At 40.5% G+C, this 22,225-nt stretch overlaps 1 protein-coding gene across 1 annotated transcript in view; it reads left to right on the top strand.

The window, feature by feature from the left end:
• The window catches only part of MORC1 (MORC family CW-type zinc finger 1), a 162,162-nt gene extending 143,942 nt beyond the window's left edge, over positions 1–18,220 (top strand). Inside the window, exons 23-26 of the mRNA XM_060640085.3 lie at positions 1,809–1,955; positions 9,344–9,431; positions 11,175–11,228; positions 17,856–18,220. Of these exons, the coding sequence (XP_060496068.1) occupies positions 1,809–1,955; positions 9,344–9,431; positions 11,175–11,228; positions 17,856–18,215 (649 nt within the window). The 3' untranslated portion in view covers positions 18,216–18,220. The remainder of the gene's footprint in view (positions 1–1,808; positions 1,956–9,343; positions 9,432–11,174; positions 11,229–17,855) is intronic.
• Positions 18,221–22,225: the final 4,005 nt, after the last annotated feature.

Below are 22,225 nucleotides of genomic sequence, written 5' to 3'. Positions count from 1 at the left end.
GAGACAGAGACAGCGCAAGTGGGGGAGGGGCAGAGAGAGAGAGAGACAGAGAATCCCAAGCAGGCCCCAGGCTGCCAGTGCAGAACCCGCTCACAGTGAGATCATTACCTGAGCTGAAACCAAGAGTCAGACGCTTAACCTACTGAACCAACCAGGTGTCCCTAAAACAATCTTAGTGGAAGAATCTTATCAAACTCATTAATAGTGGTCATGATGATAAGGAAGATCATAATAACAATAATAATTAGGTGCTAAGCACTTTTGACTGAGCACTTACTAAGAGTAGGCATTGGGCTAAATTCTTTTCTTTAAGGTTTTTTTAAGTTTATTTACTTAGAGGAAGTGGGGGAAGGTCAGAGAGGGACAAAGAGAGAATCCCAAGTAGGCTTTGCACCATCAACACAGAGCCCAATGCGGGGCTTGAACTCACAAGCTGTGAGATCATGACCTGAGCTGAAGTTGGACATTTAACCAACCGGGCCACCCAGGCGCCCTGGCATTGAGCTAACTTCCGGGGTAACCCTCAGCACAGTTCTGTGAGGTAGGCACACAGACTGCTTAGAAGACTACTTTAGGGGTGCCTGGGTGGCTCAGTCAGTTAAGCTTCCAACTTTAGCTCAGGTCATGATCTCTCAGTTCATGAGTTGGAGCCCCATGTCGGTCTCTGTGCTGATAGCTCAGAGCTTGGAGCCTGCTTCAGATTCTTTGTCTCCTCTTTGCCTCCCCTGCTCGTGGTCTGTCTCTCTCTCAAAAATAAATAAACATTTAAAAATTTTTTTAAAAAGACTAATAAAATTTCAGCATAAAGGAATCTATAGTCAATGGGCTTCCAATATTGTGCAAGTATTCTTTAATAGACAAGCATTAGTTACAGTGTTCTTAATCTTAAGTGAAATATCAGCTGAAGTTAGTGAATTAATGCCAAAAGTCTGTTGACAGTAGAAACACATTCCATTTGATTAAACTGTTATCCAATTTTTAAATGGCCCATCCAGTATAAATATACAAAAGTTTTTAGAGCTGTGGTCTTAACATTAGCATTGAAAGGATTACAATCTCCTCCTTACTTGACAAGCAGAACCCTCCTCGATTGGACCTCTTCCTGCCTACATAGCTTTGTCTTCCAAATTGCGTGTTTTCCCAGACCTCTTTAACTTTTTTTGTTCCCACAATACTGAAAGCTTTGGGTCTCATTAACACAATACACTACACAAGAAACCCTCCAGTGGTAGTGCCTACTTTGCTTAGAATAAACTCCAGTTCCACCCCATGGCCTCGAGTGCCAGCCCCTGCCTCTCCCCCTTTCTTCTTCTTCCCCTGCACGCCACCCCTGCAGCCTGGCCCTTAACTCTTCCAGCAGTCCTACCTCATTTCTGCCAGGGATCATTACACATCACCTGGAACACTCTTCTTCTTCCAGATCTTGACTAAGTTATTCTTTCAACGGACTTTGCCCCTTTTTGTTTTATTTCTGTATGTACCTTTTCCCAGGCTAAAACAGAACTTTAGTTTAAGATCCCCCTTCAGCCAATGAGACAAATGGTATGTGACTACTGTTGTTAAGAATACATTACTGTCAATTCTGCTTAATCGTGGCTCCCCAAAAGCTTGGAACAAGATTTGTCAGGAATAAATAGTAATTTTTCTAATTGAGAATTCATAAATGGTATTTTTTGGCATATTTATGGCCTTGCTCTCATTTGTGGTGTATTAACATTCCATTTGTCACATATTAATGTTTCTGAATTTATGAGTATCTAATGTGATGCCTACTTTGAAATTATAAGCCTCAGCTTGTTTTTGCACAGTGCACTGATGGAAAATTTAAGTCCACGTTCTGGAGACAGTGCCAGCTTTTCCGTGTATAGTGGTTGTGGAGTTACTTCTTCACTGACAAAGTCTTCTCAAAGCACATATGTCAAAGAAACAGTAAGAAAACTGACGTCCAATTTAAGGTAAACATATTTGCTAACATATTTCCATATGCTTTGTTGAACTTTCTAAGCAGTGACAACTCCTGATCTTCTTTTTTTCCCCCTACTGAGCCTTAAAGTTGTTAAGATTCAATAGAATGACTCTATGACTTGTCCCCTAACTACACTGATACAGATGCACCATGGGTTAAATGTCTCTTGAAATAGAACTATAGTCACTAACTGCCTGTTGTTACATGGTCTGGCAATATAGTGGATGTTCTGTCCTGGGTGTTATGAATTTCTTCCTTCCTCCCTCCCTTCCTTCCTCTTTCTTTTATTTTTTAGTTGTTTGGTTTTTGCCTGACAAAGACCCTCATGACATTTGTATGGCCTTCTACAAATTCTCCTATTGTAGCTTTAGATACTAAACTTACCAAGGGAAATTGAGTTTTACTTTTTGGTTCAGTGTAGAATGTTAACATTTGTGGGCAGGTTAAATGAGGAATTTAGATGTCTGGATCTCAGTTCCGAAAGAATGGAGAAAGAGAGGGGATAAAGTCCAGGATTTGGAATTTTTCCAAATAGGGACCAAGGATAGGAGGGGGCCAAAGAAGTTAGTAACAGAAGAGTGCTCTAAAATAGGTGACATATGGAGAGGGAGGGGCAGGAGCAGTAACACCTCTAAATTAATGGAGCCAATTGGTTTGGTTGGGGTTCACAGACTGTGATTGGCCTGTGTTGTAAAGTGAGAGGCTTTCAGCCCAGGAGAACACACCAGAGGACCTGGCCAGAATAGTATTTTCCATTAAGACAGTTACTTTGACTTCCGGATCAGTGATGACTGCAAAAGCTTCCTGAAGAAGATAGCTGGCGAAGAATGAAATTAGAGAGTTGGCAAAAAGAAATGTTGAGGTGGGGCATATACATACGCTTTCTGCTCAGGTCCAGGCTATGGTCTTGTGTGTGAAAATAGGCTGCAAACCACTGCAATACTCGAACTCAGTTCTGCAGTTGTCCTGGGCTTTGTGGAAATTTCTATGGCAACATCCAGGGCTGTGGGGGCTCTGCATATGTGAGCATATATGAGCATATATGTTCCCTTGGGAACACATTACTAGTATCCCTCCTGTCCCAGGAGAAAGGAAGAAGCACTCTTGGTTCTATGTAGGTGGATCTGCTTGGACTTTGCATCAGGACACATCTTCACTAATGATACTAGGGATCCAGAGGCAAGTTGTTGACCAAGAAATGAAGCCAGAGTGCTACATTTCTGAACACTTAAGTTTTGACCACTAAATCTGCCATAGTACCTGAGTTGGCAAGCTCTAGCCTGGGAAAGAGGAGGAAGCAGGTCAGACCTCAGTGTTGTACAGGTATCATGAGGTTGAGAAAGGCCACTTGTCAAATGATCTGGATGGATGTCAGTCTCATACTGCCATGGTCTACAGTATAGTCCCTAAAGAATGGGATTCTCCAACCAGTTCCTTTCAGTATTTGTCCAGAAGTAATATGTAAGATCCTCAGTTTTGAAGTTAGGTAGCCATAAATTTGAATCTTGGTTTATTCCTTACTGGTTCCAAGATTCATGCATGTCAGTTGAGCACTACGATGCATCACATGCAATAAATTATATATGTGGGGCGCCTGGGTGGCTCAGTCGGTTAAGGGTCCGACTTCGGCTCAAGTCATGATCTCACAGTTTGTGGGTTCGAGCCCTGCGTTGGGCTCTGTGCTGACAGCTCAGAGCCTGGAGCCTGCTTCAGATTCTGTGTCTCCCTCTCTCTCTGCCTTCCCCCCACTCGTGCTCTATCTCTCTCTCTCTTAAAAATAAACATTAAAAAATATTTAAAAAATAAAAAAATAAGTTATATATGTGAATGTGCCTGTATATATCAATAAAATGTGTGCGTATTACTAAAAATGACCACATGTCTCGTGATTAGGACATTGCTTCGTGTGAACCAGGCCTTCTTGATAATAATAGCTATTGTGTTTGAGCTGTTAGTATATTTTAGGCATTCGCTCAAGTGTCTTGTATATGTTAGCTCCTTACTGCCACCACCTTAGGAGGTTGATATTATTTCTAACTTTTTAAAGAATGTATGATGAAACTGAAGCTTGGAGAAACAAACACACTTAAAGTCTCAGTTACACAGCTGCTAGGACAGGGCAAGTTTCCTTGATTTGGAGTCTCATGCTCTTCTTAACCCCCATATTCACACACATACACACATATATATAACTGTACATATATATGCACTTACATACATATACATACAGAAACATACACATGTATGTAAGTGTGTGTGTGCATACGTGTACACACACATTTTGTAACACACACACATCCTTTGCTACTCTTCACACTAAGACCTGGAGAGCTGTCTGGTTGTGTTGCAGTAGAGTTTGGATACTCTGCTATATATCATCATTTTCCTTATTTTTTCCTTGGCTAATTTTTGTTATGCATTTAAGTGTATCATTACTATTAATTTTAATGTTACATGTGACCTAAAAGGAGATAATGTGATTGAAGGTACTGAGACTTCAAAGTACATTCACTTCTATAGTTAGGCATCACTGGAAAATAAAAATTTCCCAGAAACCATCCTCCTGATGAACACATAGAATCTTTGGTGCTTGAAATCATCATACTATTACCAACTAAAGACTCTGAAAGCCAAACATATTAATAAATCAGCTCTTTTCTGTCCCAGCTTGAGTTTTTTTGTGGTGATTGTTTTATAGAAGTATTAAGTGGAAAAAGAATTGTACAGAACACAAAGCTTAACTGGAACAAAATGAGCTCCTCATTGATCAGTCTCCTCTTTTGCCTTTAGCGGTGTGTAGTATGTTTTCTCACATTTCACTGGTGAAAACAGATTTCTTGTCTTCTTTGTTATGTTTTTTCCCCCTTGTGCTGTGCTATCCTGTATTTGGTCCACATGTTATTCCTTGTGTTAACTAGACTTCAAATTTCTCAAGGCGTGAAGATTGTGGCTAGCTGTGTAGGATGTGGAGGGTACCATGTTTCACTGGATTTGCCTTGCTTGTCCCATTATAAGGACAGTCATTAGAATCCTTTCCCTCTACTTGGTTCACTTTGTACATGACTCCATCCTTATCCCTTTCCACACTGCCAAAGTGGAGTCTGGCCACTTCTGGGTAGTTCATGTTAATGGAATAAAATTAATAAAAATAGTAGTTTTCAGTGTTCATTTTCACTACCTGCTAATACTCAGTTTAGCGTTTTCCTGTCTTATATTACTTTTTTTTATGTGTATTAGTTTATTTAATCCCCAAATAGAATAACATCTTTGAAAATAGATTGGATTTTCCACATTGTGTGTGACATATATTAGTAGATATTCAAAGAATACTTTTAACGAAATTGAAAGGGACTAATGTAAAATGCAGTGAATTGTTGGATATTAAAATATTTTCAGATGATGGGGTGTGACTGAGTTGTGTTAAGTCAGAGGTAGATAGTCCTAGCCTTTAACTGCTAACCTTATAACACCTTGTTTCAGTTTATTGTTGTATATGTAAACTTGACAATCAGGCAGACTTCATTTATTTCAACTCCACAAAAGCCTATGTAAGCTTACATTTTAAAAGTATCAAAAATTAAATTTTAAAAAGGAAGTCATGGGGCGCCTGGGTGGCTCAGTTGGTTAAGTGTCCCACTCTTGATTTCAGCTCAGGTCATGATCTTGCGATTTGTGAGATCTGAGATCAGCGTGGAGCCTGCTTGGGATTCTCTTTCTTCTTCTCTCTGCCCTTCCCCCTGCTGACAAGCATGCATGCACTCGCTTTCAAAATAAATAAACTTAAAAAAAATAACGTATGGCACTTGTTACAGGTTGCTCCCAGTTACTGATGCAAAGGAAAGCCCACGAAAGTAAATAACACTAGCAATTGGGGTCTGTCGGAAACTGTGATCTAATTCCTGGGTTTAGAAAGTGAAGCTGTGCCGTTTCTATTCATCCTCATCTTTCTCTTTCACTGGGATGGAGAAGAGAGTTTCAAACCACCTCAAGTAAGAGGCTTGCTCTTTTTCTATGAACTAGGTTACTTTTTTAGAAAGAGCATCTGGATGAGCAGGTGCCTCTGTGTTTCCCTGCTCATGTCCAGAGAGAATGGAGCTGTATTAATGCAAGTAAGAGACTTTTCTGAAGAAAAAAGCTGTTCTGTTGAGAAGGGAATATGACTGTGGAGTGAAAAGGAAATGGCCCTTAGCTGCAGCTTTGCACAGCTTGGCCATCGCAGATGGAAGCGGTGCTGACCCATTGTTGGAGCTCAGCTAGTTGAACTCTTTAAAAACTTCCAATTCAAGCTTGCAGATACGGATATGGATTTGATAGGAATTCAGTGAGATGGGCATCATAGCGAAGGACCTCCTATGGTCCTGGATGCAAGTAACAGTTCTAGAAGATCTTTAGGATATTTGCTTCTTAAATTCTTGAGAAGAGAGATAGAGTTAAACAAAGACATTTTCCTGATTTTATTGTCAAGCCTGGGGGGTAGAATTGTGAGTAAATGCTCCAAGGGAAGAAGGGCTGTTTCTGGTGGGACAAGAGTCCTGTTGAAAAGGCGGACTTGACCCATGAATCTCCCAGAATGCACAGTGTCCACCTGATTAAGTGGATACTAGTGAACAGACACCAATTTATTCCTAGAGTTTTGTGCTGGCATATGTCCTTGAAGGACCTTTCATGGATTAGAGAATCACTATGACCGTCCTAAAGGACACCTGAAGTTTGTGAGTGGAGAGAGGTTTGATAAGATACAAAAGAAGATATCATCAAGGAAAATCACTGAAGAAAGGGACTCACGACAATAAATGAAGGAATTTTTTAAGAGTTCGTAACTGCATTCAGACTCCTCTTCTGTGATTTTTAGTATCTTACAGTTTTCTAACAGCATATGACAGTTTTTTTCCGAATTTATCTTTCAGAAAAAGGAAAAGGTCTGTGTGTTTGTGCTTGGAGACTGCAGGACCTGTATACTTTGTCCTCTGTCTCATCAGTTTTGTGGGACAGAATCCCCAAGGGAAAAGCTAATTATCAGCAGCTCTGTGGAGGAGAGAGTAAAAGGCAGAAACCAGAGGTCCTAGAGGGTTAGAGACAAAGGAAAGTGCAGGGGACCTACTAGGGCCTGTGGTGGGGGTGGGTCCGTAGTAATCAGGAAACCATAGTGGCTCAAGGTAAGAATAATTCCTCAACCAAAGAGTTTCCATGAAGATTACATGAGGTTATATATACTATAAAACATATAGTAGCACTGAACACCTTTCTAGCACTTTATAAAGAGTGGTTGAATGTGGCCAGGGGGCTCAATATTGCCAGAAAATACTTGTCCCCAGCACGTAGTGCAGTTGGCCTAGAATACTTCCTTCACATTCCGCTGCCCTCCTGCCCCACAGCCAGCTAACTCCTCCTCCTCCTTTAGGGCTCCCCATGATGGTGTGGGCCTCTGTCACAGTGCCCATGGTGGTGTAATTCGCTTTCCCATCCCAGCATTTCTCGCTGTCTGTACCACCCACCAGCCTGACTTCCATGTAATAAGAATGTGTGGGTTCCCAGCATGGGGGCGCAATGTCAGGCTCTGTCAGGTGCTACTGGGAAAAAGCTATGTTGTAGCGGGGTTCAGGGACTACCTATGGGGTTAATGACCTTGAGTGTCTTGAGAAAATACGACACGGCAAAAGCTGTAAAACTTTCAAACAAAGTTGTGTTTTATTTTAAAATAATGTCTGTCTATCTTTAGAAATAATAGTATGTATTTGTGAGAAATTATTTAGACTCTAGATGATGTTTGGTGTGAGTTCTGATGTAGAAATTCCACAGGTTGAGAATAATTCAGAACTAATCCAGAACTTTTGGTCTCCCCGACCTGCCCCTTCAGCACTCTCTCAGTCCCAACCAGATGCCGCCAGCATGTAATATTTGTTTCTCTGGAGGTACCTCCTTAGAAGATTGGCTGATTTGCTCTAAATCTAAACCCAAAAAAATGTATAACCACATGAGAAGGACTGTTGCTCAGGAGAGGCTTGAACCCTGTGTTGGAGAAATGGGAGGCTGGGTTTAGGGAGAGAGAGGAGTGGCTTGTGTAAAAGACCTCACCCCTTCTGCCCCACCAAACTAGCCGTAAAAGTGACCACAAGTCCCCTTTCCTCGGGACTCTAGTTACAGCTTTTCTTTCCATGCCGTCTGATTTCTGCTCCTCTCACATACCTGGGATCATTCTGAGGGGAGTGTGTGTTTGTGTGTTATATGTGATGTTGTGCCATGCTGAGGATTTTTAATGTTTTGGATTGAATCTCTTTAAAACTATAAATGAATATTAAAACCAATAATACACTTAAAACACTAGGAATGTAAATTATGTGGGAAACAGCTATTTTACCTTTTGTGTGCCATATTATTTCACAATTGAAAAGTTTTGTAAATCCCTTGGGTAATTTACCTGAGGTTCTTAGAACCCTTCAACATAAAAACACTCTTATACACCTTTAAGATATAGTAGCTATAAATTTCTAGATTTCATATTCTCCCAGGAATGAAATATGTGTCATCTAGGTGATTAATCCTAAAAAACCTGTCACACTACAAGGGCAGGGCGCTACTGCCTCTTGGCAAAATGAAGCACCTGTCAGAACAATGGCCAATCACTGGAAAGATCAGGGTTCACATAGGATTCCTAAGAGTATCCGCGTATCTGTGGATCCCTGGATAAAAGGAATTACTCTGGAGAGTTAAGTTCTTTGGTTTTCTTAGGGAAAAAAAAGTCACTAGACAATGTCTTTCCTCCAGGTATTTTGCAATGCTAAGTTTTCTTAGAACTTGAGTTCTCTTGAGAACACTCAAGTAGGTGCAGGGCGTTCCCGGGCTGCTTGATTATGGATGGGCATTGTGAGATCATGCTTGTTTTCTGTGAGGGCTCCATGCTGAGCGGGTCTCAAAGTCAGGAACTGTGAGATCATGATGTGCGCCGAAGTCCTATGCTCAACCAACTGAGCCACCCAGGTGCCCCTCTACCTATCTTTTTTAAATTAACTTTTAATTTTAAGATAAGTGTAGGTTTACACGCAGTTGTGGGAAATAATACAGAGAGATCCCTTGTGCCCTTTACCTAGTTTCTCTCAGTGGTAACACTATCACAGAATCTTGGCATTGACACAAATACAGAACAGTTCATCACCATGAGGATTCCTCCTGTTGCCCTTTTATAGGCACACCCGCCTCCCTTTCCCCAGTCTGTGCTTTTTGAGGAAGACTTTGATGACAGTGGTAAAACCATTTGGTGGGCATGAATGTTCATCTTTGCCGAGATGTTTAACACCCAGGAGATACCCAGTTCTGACAGGTGAGTGCTGCATCACTCTTCCTGGTATATCACCATCTCTGCTGTGCTCCTATTCCTAGGGAGATTCTTCTGTACTTTTTTTCTGAGCATCGGCTACCATCAGAATTTGGCTACACATCTGTGGAGGAACTCATGGCAAGTTTTGAGGTAAACTGGCTTTATTGGAACTTTGAGGGAGTGACAGAATAGCCTAAACTTAATCTTCATTGAAGACACATTGTGTCTTCACCTAGAATGGATTACGTGAACGAGGATGGGGATCTTTATACCAAATGGATGACTCCGAATGAAAACTGCATTTAAAACCAGTGTGCCGAGTTTCAGATAAACTTTGGGAAGGTCTTACAGACTGAGAACAGAGAAAGTTGCAGAAATGAAAAGAAATGACATGGTTTCTGCCTTCCCTCCATGACACCAAAACTAGTTTCTATCCCTTGGATACCTGTCTTCAGCCACCTTTTATGAGGGGCTGAGTGAGGATTGGGTAGGTCAGTCATGTCAGGTGTCCAGAGCACTAGTCTTATTAGAATCAGTCACACATCAGAAGGAAAGATGAATAAAATCTGTATTTACCAAAATCTCCTTTGAGGGACGGTGCCATATTATGATTAGAAGGAAAACTTTGTTCTGCTGCCTGAGCTCACAATAGTTTGTCCCCAGGCTGCTAAGTCACTGCAGGCTGTGGTGAAGCTGAGTGAGGTGTGCAGGCCTGAGGCCGCCAGAAGCTGCTCACTGGAGTGGAGAGGGACCTTGGGGTACAGGAGGGTGGGGGATGGCTTCTCCACCTTCGTGCTCAGCATTGCTTGTGGAAGGGATGGATGTACATAGAATGGCTATTAGTGAAAAGAACACCAAATGATTAATTTGACAGAGGGGCCATATGCCTTAATCTAATCCTGGGGAAAACCCCTTACTTTTCTAATCTGTAATTATTGTTTCCTTGCCTTCTACCTCCTCACTTCATCCTTGCCCCTACTACTTCACTGGACTGTCTTGTGAGGCCACCAGTGACCAAATGCAATAGCCACTTCTTATCTGACCTCTTGGAGACCTTCAACCCAGTTGACTACTTTTTCCTTCTTCCTTTTTTTTAAAATTTTTTTTAATGTTTATTTTTTTTTAGAGAGACAGAGAGTGAGCAGGGGAGAGGCAGAGAGGGAGACACAGAATCCAAAGCAGCTCTGAGCTGTCAGCACAGAGCCTGACACGGGGCTCGAACTCACGAACCGTGAGATCATGACCTGAGCTGAAGCTGGAAGCTCAACTGACTGAGCCACCCAGGCGCCCTTACTTTTTCCTTCTGGAAGCACTTTCTTTGTGTAACTTCCATGACAACACACTTCTCATTTTCTTGCTTTTCTCCCTCCCGTCTTTTCTGCTGGCAACTGAACTCCTTCTCTGGTTTCTAAATGTTGGCACACCTGAGGGCCCATTTCTGGGCCACTATCTTCTGTCTGTGAAGTCCTGTTTCTAGGTGACCTCAACGAGTCTGTGACTTTGAGTATTGCCCCATACGCCAGTGACTCCCCAGTCTATTTCTGTGGTATTCCCATTCAAGAAACCCATACTCCAACTGCCTTCTTGACATCCGTCTTGAGTACTTAGTATTTGCCATTTACTTTTCCTTCACTTTCTTTTTTTTTCTATTGCAATTTTTTAACCATGTTGTTTATTAATTATGTAAACTGCCTTAATCTTTTTTTGGATAAGGTGAGGTATACTTTAGTTAATTAATTTAATTAGACCCAGCCTTAAAAGACCCACAGTACCAATGTTGGCCAGTTCTAGGCTTTGATGCTTTTTAGTACTAGATACTTGCATGTTATAACTGTTGTAGACAGCTCATCCTCCAAAAGTTAATATCCTGTTCTGTTATCATTTACAAAACAGCTGGAGCAGTGCCCAGAGCAGACAAACAAAAAGCTGAGAATGGGCTTCAGCCAGGTAAGCTTTTTTTCAATGTAGTCATTTATATTCTAAATGATCCCATATTCCAAAGGAGAAATAATATACATTTCCAAATGTTAGATTTGGAAGGAAATCAAATTTGCATTCTCTTATCAAGAATAAGATTAATGTGTAGCATATCAGATGTCACAAAGCAACATCTTTTTGAATTTTAAAATGCAAACGTTTCCACAGCATAAAACTTATGAACTTAGAGTAGGTCTATATTTTGAACAGAAAACATGATGACATCCTGTGTCTTTAAGAAATACATTAAATCCTCGAGACACTGGACTAAACCAGAAATCATTTGTAGATTAAAGTTTTTAATTATTTTGGACAACTTGCTATCTCTGGGGTTTTTTTTGTTTTGTTTTTTGGTATCCTATTGACAGCTTTTTAAGTTTATGGTTTTTCCATTATAAAAGTAGTTATAAAAACAATTAATCCTAGTACAAGTACTTATGCTCACAGCCATCTTCTGGAAAACTGTCATAATCGCATGCGAGCCTATAAAGACCAGGAGGTGCACGGCTCCCCCTGGAATTGTATGAAGTGCACAGAAACGGAGGCATCGCCTCACCTCTTTTGTAGGGAACGAAGTAGATTTGGATTTTCTTGTTTTATAAATGAAATCGAATTGTGAAGTAAGTTCCTAAAGACATGTAACCAGACAAACTTGCAATGAAAATTAGAACCTAAGCCAGATTCCTTCTTAGAAAGGCTGTATCACAAAGCATTTGAAGTGTAGGATGGGCCTAAATATAACACTCTTGTGGACATATTTGCCTCTGATGTCTCTGACTGAGTGCCTACTGGACTGTGATTAAACAGCTGGAAATGAAGGTTCCCGTTATTGTTCAATTGAAGAGTGAGGTTATTTTCTGAATAATGTTTGTTTAAAAGGAGTAACTGAACGCTTTTCAGCCTCAAGACATACTTGTCAGCATTTCCTAACTAGATTACAAGACAAAGTTTTCACTCAAAATATTTCTGATCCTGTTCGAGCACTAGTATTATTTTCATCAGTGAAGGTAAAAACTTCAGTTGATCAAGAGACAGTAGAGCCAGGCACCGAACTAGTCCTTTAATAGCCATTCCCTCATCTAACTCTCTCAACACTGGGAGGTCGGTGCCACTGTCTTAATGTTAGTAATGAGAAACTAGAGAGTCAGAAAGACAATATTCCAATGTCATGATGCAAATAAGTAGCAGATTCAGGAACCCAGATTCATCCCACCCAAAGCTCACTCTCTGCATCACTTTCTTCCATCTTCTGACCCAGACTTCATCCTGTGACAGAGTTTGCACGTGTTACTTGTAATAGGCGTACCACAGTGTCTCAGCCTTTTGGTATAAAAGAATTATTGTTTACTTACTAGAGAGCTTGACACTGCATGATGAGACACATATGGGGGTGCTGCTGACAATGAAAAGGGGAGGGTGTGGTGGGCAGGTTGTTTAGTGTCCCATCAGGAACTGTCCCCAACCGTAAACCTGTGGCAGCCAGCTTGAAGAGTTACCAGTAAGGCTCCTGGATCTTCCATAGATCTTAATTTGCTGGTTAGGGAATTCTGATTTAAATACTTCACACCATGAAACTTAGAAATTTGCTAAGAATTAGGGTGTCACACATCTTAATTTATCCGGCTTATGTATGTCCTTTACATACATGATGTATGTAACACAAAATGGCATTTTTCCAATGTCTATAGGATCAGTAATAGAGCCAGGTTGTTGTTGGGTTTTGGAGGCCACACTGAATAATTATTTATACACGGGAACAGTGTTAGCAGAGCTGATGAGTAGAATTCTCTTTGTGTTTAGGGCAAGTGGAATTCAAAGGATCAAAGGAAGCTAAACAGTCAGGACCCCATGACTTCCTGTTGAAACAGAGATGTTGCAAGCAAAATATAGCACAATTGGAATCATGACTTCTCCAATATGAAACTGCTTGGTCATGAGGATTTTATTAATAATTGGTAGTTTTAGGTGGATGGTTATAAAAATTATTAAAATCATGTTTTGAAATCGATGTAGAGGACAGATCTATGCAACTTGGCTTACGCTGCATACTTTTAGTAAAGATAGCTTCAACAAAGCACAGGAGGACCCTTGATAAGTCACAAATGTCTTTGGTCACCATGCCCTGGTTTCCATAACTGCTAATAGTAAGAGATTGTTTATGACCACACAGGTGGTCGTATGTGACCTGACCTGAGCCACCATCTTTTATTCTTTCCTCTCACAAACCATCTGCCCCATACAAAATGGAATTGCTCCATTCCACTAGACTGGCCTGCCTCTTAGCCTTTCCCTGTGCTGTCCCCCACGACATACTTGTCTACTCTCCCAGTCCACAGTTGGCCTCTTGAAATCCTGTCCACCCTATGTGGAGTCTGGTCAATGCTGCCTTTCACTTAAAGCCTTCCTCAGTCTGTCCATGTGACTTTCTGTATTCTGAGAGAAACTTAAAACCATTTTAGCGTTAGTTAAATTTTCTGCCTTGTATTGTAGTTGTTTCTTGTATTTTATTTTCTCCTTTAGTAGATTATAGAATCCTTGAAGTTACAATTCTCTCTTATCAAATTCTATATCCTGTTGCATTCACTCAGTACTTTTGAATGCATCTAGACCTTATTACCATTTGTGCACTGAGTCAAAGTTGATTGTTTCTGCTGTAGTGCCTGACCACATAAAGGCTCACATGCATATACTTATATGTAGAGTACAAAATCTGTAGATCTTGTAGGACTGCCTTAACTTCTTAGGATTCTGGGGCTCCAGAGCTGCTAGAACTCGGACTTTTTAAATTCAAGGCAGAAAATTAAACTCTCAGTTGCATATCCTTTCTTTCAAATCCTAATTCTGTTCTGAATTAAAGGAGTTCGAAAAGAATTCCATTTTTGATCCTCCTCAAATACCTCTACAAGAGTAGGTTTAGCCAGCAGAACTAAGCTTCTCATCTTGTTACAATTCTCTACTCATCTTAATTAGAATGTTAATGCAACCAGAAGTCCTTTTACATTGACTTTGAAAGTTCTCAAAATTGCTACCTTTTATAGAAACCTTCTAGAGATGTTAGCCTGAGAAAAGCAGAAGACTAAATCAGAAAACTGGTTGGTAGTGTTTGAAGGAAATATAGTTTGCTTGGTTACAAAATTGTGAACTTTGAGAGACAAAATATGACTTTGAATGTAGTGTGCTATATAAACATTCCTTGTTATGCTGTATTTAACAGTGTTGTCTGGGGGTGCCTGGGTGGCTCAGTTTGTTAAGCCTCCGACTTCAGCTCGGATCATGATCTCATATTTCATGAGTTCGAGTCCCATGTGGGGCTCTGTGCTGACAACTTAGAGCCTGGAACCTGCTTTGGATTCTGTGTCTCCCTCTCTCTCTGCCCCTCCCCTGCTCATGCTGTGTCTGTCTCTCTCTCAAAAATAAACATTAAAAAAAACCAAAAGTGTTGTTATGAACTTTTTATTTTTTAAGTAATTATAGATACATAGGAAATTATAAAATAAGAGAGAGATGTCATATACCTTTCAATTTTTTCCTAATGCTTAGGTCTTATGGAATTATATAATTGTGGTAGAACATCAAAACTACAAAATTTACATTAGTGAAATATGTGTCTCATTTTATCATATGTGTAAGCTTGTGTAACCACCACCAAAATCAGGATCCAGAACTCCCACCACCACACATCTCCGTGTGCCATCCTTTATAGTCACACTGTGCACAGATAAGCACCTCAATTCCAGGCAACCACGCATCTGTTTTCCATCTCTGTAATTTTGTCATTTCAGTAATGCTGTAGAAATGGAATCGTATAGCACGTGTCACTTTCTGATTGGCTTTATTCACTTGGCATAATGCCCTTCACATCGAGCGTTATCAATAGTATGTTCCTTTTCATTGCTGATAAGCAATACCGTTGTTTTCAGATTTCTTTTTAATTTTATCCTATTATTATCATTATTATTATTATTACTCCTGTTGCTTTTATTAAAAAGTATTCCCTGGCCATTTTTCAGAATGGCAAATACTGTGAAGTTCTAGAATTTTGAACACTAAGAGCCCTGAGTGACTGGTAACATCTGAACTATCTGTGACCCTGTCCTTCTTATTCCAGCTGAGCTGAATTATTTACCCTACTCTACCTTCAGGCCATGGGAGATGTCACTCCCTGGGTTGGACTAAAGCCTCCACAAAAAAACATCTATGAAGCTTTCTGGAGGAGGTGGTTGTTGCCTTGTAAATCATCAACTTCCTGTAGGTTGAATTGAGGATGTTCAAAAGTAGGTTCCCTTCCAAGATCTCAGAATGTAGCCTGGGTTTCAGGACAGGATTGGTCTGCGTGCTTAAAATTCTCTTGCTGTGAATGTTGTACATCTGCTCTCCTAACTCCTCACTATTTAGTGACGTGTGGCAGGCATGGGAAACACAGAGGTGAATAAAACCAATTTTTTTTTTTTTTTTACATCGAGGTTACATTCTTGAGTAAAGACAGGTAATGAACAGAGCATAATGTAGCATCACATAATGATAGATACTAAACTTGTAAATAAATATGTGATATGCCATACAATAATTGTACAGGGCCTGGGGATAGACAGTGACAGTGCATGTTGGGGAAGGGACAGCCTATTTCAGATGCCGTGAGCAAGGAATACCTGAGCCAATGCAGACCTGAAGGGCAAAGAATGAGCGTTGTGTAGGTTAGGGCTGAACAAATGGAAAGAGAAAGCAGGAAAGGCGAAGGGCCTGAGGCAGGAATGAGGTTGGTATATTCCTGGAAGAATGAGGCCTGCAACTCAGTAAGTAAGGTAAGAATAGGTAGAGCCAGATCAAGGATTTCAGCATCTTGTTAATTCTTGGTGCCCTCACTCAAGTGTCCAGGCAGTTTAAGACTCTAAAATGGGTCCCTGTTCCCAAATACTCTTGATTAATAGCAAATGCAAAGCATAAATAATTGGAGGGTAAGTTATTGATATTAATCCATGTCAAGCATTTTAAGTCAGGACTTCAATGATCTTTAATTTAATGGAGAATCTGTACCCTCCTCTCAACTCTAATAATATCTGTGCCTCACTAGCAGCACAGTGCATCTTTTCCCATAAGACACATTTTTTGCACACTTGTGTTATCTCATTCTATAGACTGGAAGCTTCTTGAAGGCAAAGGCTGGACCTTATATATCTTTATATAACCTATAACAAAATTCAATGCCTTGAATTTAGGAGATGGTTAGTGAATTTTAAGTGGAATTCAAAATATTTAGGGGGGTATGGTTTGTTTGTTTAAAGGATTTTATCGAAAAGGGAGAAATACATGAGGGCAATGAGTGCTTAAAGATGCTGGTGTGCTTTGGCTCTCTCCCACTCTAACCTCTTTTTTTTTTTTTTTTCTTCCCCTCCCCCATGGGTTTCTGTTAAGAGACTGTTAAAAACTGAGAACAAACTGAGGGTTGATGGGGGGTGGGAGGGAGGGGAGGGTAGGGGGTGGGTATTGAGGAGGGCACCTTTTGGGATGAGCACTGGGTGTTGTATGGAAACCAATTTGACAATAAATTTCATATATTGGAAAATAAATAAATAAATAAATTCCAAAAAAAAAAAAGAAAAAAAAAAGAAGATGCTGATGTGGACAGTGTCTGGGAAGGGCCAGCAGGTATTAGTGAGTGTTGGGGAGAGGGGAAGGGCAAGGGTAGACCCAGAAGACAAATGAAGCTACCTTACAGTTTTTCTGGTATCCCAGTCATATCTGAACACAGAACACTCCTTATTACAGAAACATTGAAATGTGTATCGAACCAGGATTTGCTCTGTATCTCTTTTCTCAGAATATCCCCTGGCCCTCTCCAAGTGTTGATACAAGCAATTAATGTCATTTTGAAATTGGAACATTTGGCCTCTCCGTTACCTTTTCTTCCCCGTGAGTGTCTCAGTCACAGCATGAACCCTTGGAAAGCATCCAAGACTCTCGAATTAGCAAGGGTCATATGCGTACGTATATGACCGTATTCTGCTTCCAGATAAGGGACACGAAGAGAGTGACAGAACAGGAATTCCTCTTACTGTAGCTTCTGTGCTTTTCAGATGTTACAGACTTGAGTTATAAATAACACGACATCATCTGCCAGGAAAGCCCCGAGTAGCCAGCCGTTCTGTCATTGCCTGTGAGCTACTGCTGCTGTGGAGAGAGGGTCATAGGCACCACCAACTGCCCCCTTTGTGCCTTGCACAATCTGGTATCACTGGTGGGAGGACAGGTTCGCCATTACTGGGTTCTTTTTCCATTCCCAAGCAAGGATCTCCAAGCTCACTCATCCTTTTCTCATCCTTATAGTTACTGTGCTTTTCTCATCCTTATAGTTACTGTGCTTTTCTCATCCTTATAGTTACTGGAGTATTATACATACTGTCTCTCTTCCTCTTCCGTCAGATTGCAGGTTCCTTAAGGGTATCACCATGTCTTAAATTTCGAGCACCTGTAGTGCACAGGTATAGAGTTGACACTTGGTACGTGTGTGCAGAATTGGAATATGAAATCGCTTGCTGATTGAGGAGGGAAAGTAATACTTTAAAAATATACTAAAACTGTTTTTGAAAACATTCCCAGATCCAGCATGTTTACATGGTCCAATATGAAAGAGAACTAAAGAGAAAACTACAGTCCATTATCTACGAAGCAAATACAAGAGGAGTGGTTAATGAAATATCTCTGGGACAATGTGAAGCAAAAAGAAAACTTACTGAAGACAAACTGAATAATCTTCGGGTAAAACTGGCAATATTGTTGCAGAAACTTCAGCTGGTAGGTAATGCAATTTTGAGTAGTAGGAATATACCTTGTGGAAAGAGCATTCAGCCAGCTTCCTCCTCTGACATTGTCATCCACTTATTGGCTTTGGACGAGTCATTTAACCCAGCCCTTATTCGCCGTGTAAGGATATTGAAATTGTACATAAATGAATTTTGAAAGTATACATGAGGTCTGCTATTTTTTCTCTTACAAAAATTAGAACCTTTGCTTGTGCTGTTGGTGTAGTTTGGTCACCCCGTCTCCTCAATAGTATATTTCCATTAGGAATTTTTTTCTCATTTTATTAAACAACAAAATGTTATAATTCTCATCCCAGTACATAAATAAAAATAGACTCTTCTAATCTTTGAGGAGAGGTTAGAGACTTCAGGAAACACTGTAGGGGTATGCTGTGCATCTTGTTTGGATATATGAACACATAATGAACAGGGCTGCTAGGATGGGTTGAGCTAACGAGGAAAAGCCCATCTTATTTCTACAGCATATAGAAATGCTGGATAGAACACAAAATAAAAAGTATGTAGCCGTGGTTGAAAAGTCTTTCTGCAGCTGCTAGAAATAAATTGAGAAATCAACAGAGAGTCTAAGAAGCATGTGGAATTTTGTATTCAGACACAGGTCCTGAGTCTGGGACAGGAGACAGGGCCCTCCTAGGCCACGTAAGGCGTGAGAGCAGGAGCTGAATGCCCCGAGAGAGCCCTGACTGAGGAGTGGAGGGTTACTTCGTCCAGGAAGGGGATGGGGGAGAGACCAGGAAACTGGCACTCATCAGTATGGTATACGTGATGAGCCTGGGCTTTGAAGCCAGGCTGCCTGGGTTTCAGTCGGCTGTGAACATTTCAAGGTGAATCTGTTCCTCTTTCACAAAATATATGTCCTTTGGGTTATTTGGGATTTCTCTTATATTAAATACAAAATGAAACTCAGAAAATCTTTTTTGCTTAAGTTGAGTATATAGCCAAAAAAGATACCACCCTCCCTCTACCTTGGGTGGTCTAGGCAACAGCTGAAATATTTCCGTGTTGAAATAAAAAAGGACGCTTAATGCTGTTTCCACATATGGTAATTTTATCTGTGCTTCTATCGACGGTACTACCAAAGTCATTATTTGAGTTCATTTATTGCCGGAAGAGTGGGATTCGAGTACAGCTCCTTTTGGTTCTTTTCGCTGCAAAAGGCGGCAAAAGTTTTTATGTGTGAAAAGTCTGGTACGGAGCCCGCCACCATGGGACGGTTTCAGCGATGATTGTTGTTTTACTACAAAACACTAGAGACACCAAAGAAATTCTATATAATAAAAGCGCGATACTACTATCAAAAAAAGTTCATAAAAATTATTGGTTTTCATAATAGCAAATCTATGTGTAGCTAGGGAAAAAAATGAAAGAATAATGATTAACTCTTCCTTCTATGCCAAACCCCTAGGCTACCGCACAGCAGCCAGAGTAATTGTATGAATTTAATTGGCTCGATTCACAAAGTTTGGTAAGGAGGGGAAGGGCTTTAGCCTGCAGAGTGAGCATATGACATGCTTCATCTAGTATCATTGGAGAGGTACTCAAAGGGCTCCTGCCCAAATATATTTTACTCTCATCCCTGACTTGAAATTTCTATTTTCACGGCCTCTGAATGCCAGAGCCACCTCACTGGCACAGAGCGAAGACAAGAGAGGAGATAGATGGACATCCATCCGAAGTGGATAGACAGAGCAGGTACTTGAAGAGGCTGGGGACAGAACCAACCTGAAGTCCTAGAAGGAAGTGTGCTTTGCCAGGCAGAGAGCAAAGGATTAGATGGACTGAGGGCCGTCAGTGTCAGAAGGGTGACACAGGGCATCCCTCAGGGCCAGTGAATATCTGAAAATCTAGGGGAACATGAATATCATGTATGCTTGTCTGTAGGGACAGGACCCCAGTCACAAAGCTGGGCCTCAGTACTCTTCAGAGGCCTAAGGCAGAGGGAACCATGCACAAGCAGGTTAATAGAACCAGGTGAGGGATGGAGAAGCTGGGATGGTGGTGCCACACACTCACTGGGAACAGTCATAAAACTGGAAACGTCTCTGAAAGGTCCTTTCTAAGAATTCTCTTATCCAACCAGCTCAGCTGGAGAGCAGGTTGAACCCATGGGTGCTCTTGAGGGAGTGAGATTTAAGTCAGTACAGAGGCAGCATTTGTCGGGCTGTTCATGGATTAAGCAGCCCAGGGAAGGAGAGTGTGAAATTACCCAGACAGAGAAGTGGGGGAAGAACAGAAAGGCGACCCATGAGGGCACAAGCCGGGGGCTGCGGGGAAGGATGGTGGAGGGGAAGAGGAGCGACAGAGAAGTCAGAATTCACCTACTCATCTGTTCAGATTCATGAACTTTTAAAACGGGAGATGAGAGCCTATAACAGAGGAAGATGAGGTGGAAGCAGGGTGGCTTTAGGAATATGACAAATAATTAAATAGAAGGAAAGCCGGTTGAATTTACCTCCACTAAAGAAGAAAAAAATGATTCAAGTTCCTAACCACTTGTGCGCATAAAATGAGATGAAATGCAAAAACATTTTAAGAGATTAAAAGCGTTATTCCAGTGTGATGTGGGTTTCTTGCTACATGAATCGCAGGGAAGGCTGCTCAGAGGCCACCCAGATTACAAGCATAATCCCTGTAGCGTCTTCGCCTGCCATGATTGTTGATTCTCTTTTCCAGGGCGGTCCAGCAGGAGACCTGGAGCAGATTGACAGTTATTTAGAAGCTTTGCTTAAAGAAGATAATCCCCTTGTTCAGAATGCTTTGAATAAAGTAACTACAGATACAGGACACAGTCTCCCTTTAGAAAAACACTGAAAGTACTTCTCAAAATTAAATGTGAGAAAAGATATGCCCTTTTAAAAAATGCCAGTAAGAAAAAGGAAGATTCTTTTCAAACAATATTTCCCTTTGTACTCATTATTGTATGGTTTGCCCTGTTTAACTGTAAGAAAATTGTGTGCTTTAGAAATGGAGACTGATTTACAATTTACATATTTGCAGCCCTGTTCCCTAACTCTTCCTGTTATTTCAGAAACTATTTCTAGAGTTCTCCCATTCCCATGTGAGCTAGTAAGAAAGATGGAAATGTCAGTTAGGCTAAATTTTGTTTTCACTTAAATGACTTTGTTTTTGTTTTGTTTTAAACATTTTGTTTCACTTAAATGACTACAAAAACTAGAAAACAGTGGTTTTCAAAATCAGTGTACAAAGGACTACAGTTAAACTTAAAACTTGTGTTGAAAAGGAAAGACCACATGCCCTGTCTCCACTACAGCCATTACTCAGTAATGCAGAAAATATAAATCCTCAGAAACTTTAATATATTGTTTATATGATAATTCTATTGTTGAGTTGGAGTAAAAGTGCAAATCTTCTAACTATAATGTGAACATATACATGTGTAAATTGTGTTTTCACATTTTCCTTGATAACTGATTATTTTTTTAAATTTAGATATGTCTACAACTTTGGACAAAAGCAATAAAACATTTAATATTTGTGGAATTGTATAATTTTAATTTTATGTACATACACATAATGCAAAATTCAGACCATGTGAGATGGAATATGGTGGAAGGTCTCCGCTCCATCCTTGTCTTTCTTTTTTTTTTTTTAAGTTTATTTTTTTGAGAGAGAGAGAGAAGAGGGAGAGAGTGTGAGTGGGGGAGGGGCAGAGAGAGAGAGAGAGAGAGGGAGAGAGAGAATCCCAAGCAGGCTCCTTGCTGTTCTCCCTGTTTGACATGGGCCTCATACCCGTGAACTGTGAGATCATGACTTGACCTGAAATCAAGACTCAGACTCTCAACTGACAGAGCCCCCCAGCCCTCTGGTTTTGTAGTCCTATTTAGAGAAGACATTCAAATGCTGAAAGTAGAAAGAAATTCCTTGTTATAGTGATTTTAGTCATTATATTATTAAATATTTGATTTATCTAGAATTTATTTTGGTGAAAGAAGTTAAAAATCCAACTGTGTGTGTTTCCAGATAGATACAGTATTGTCCTCAAACTGTTAATTGAAAAATCAGTCTCTTCCCCATTGATCTGCACTGCCACCTTTACTGCATGTCAAATTCCTATTTGTATTTGGGCCAAGTTCTGTAAAAAATGTCTATTATTTTTCATTGATTGTTCCATCTTTTCTCACATTG

This window comes from Panthera onca, chromosome C2 (genome assembly GCF_046562875.1).
Source record: "Panthera onca isolate mPanOnc1 chromosome C2, mPanOnc1 haplotype 2, whole genome shotgun sequence".
Taxonomy (NCBI): Eukaryota; Metazoa; Chordata; class Mammalia; order Carnivora; family Felidae; genus Panthera; species Panthera onca.
This window is presented reverse-complemented; position numbering and strand designations above follow the sequence as displayed.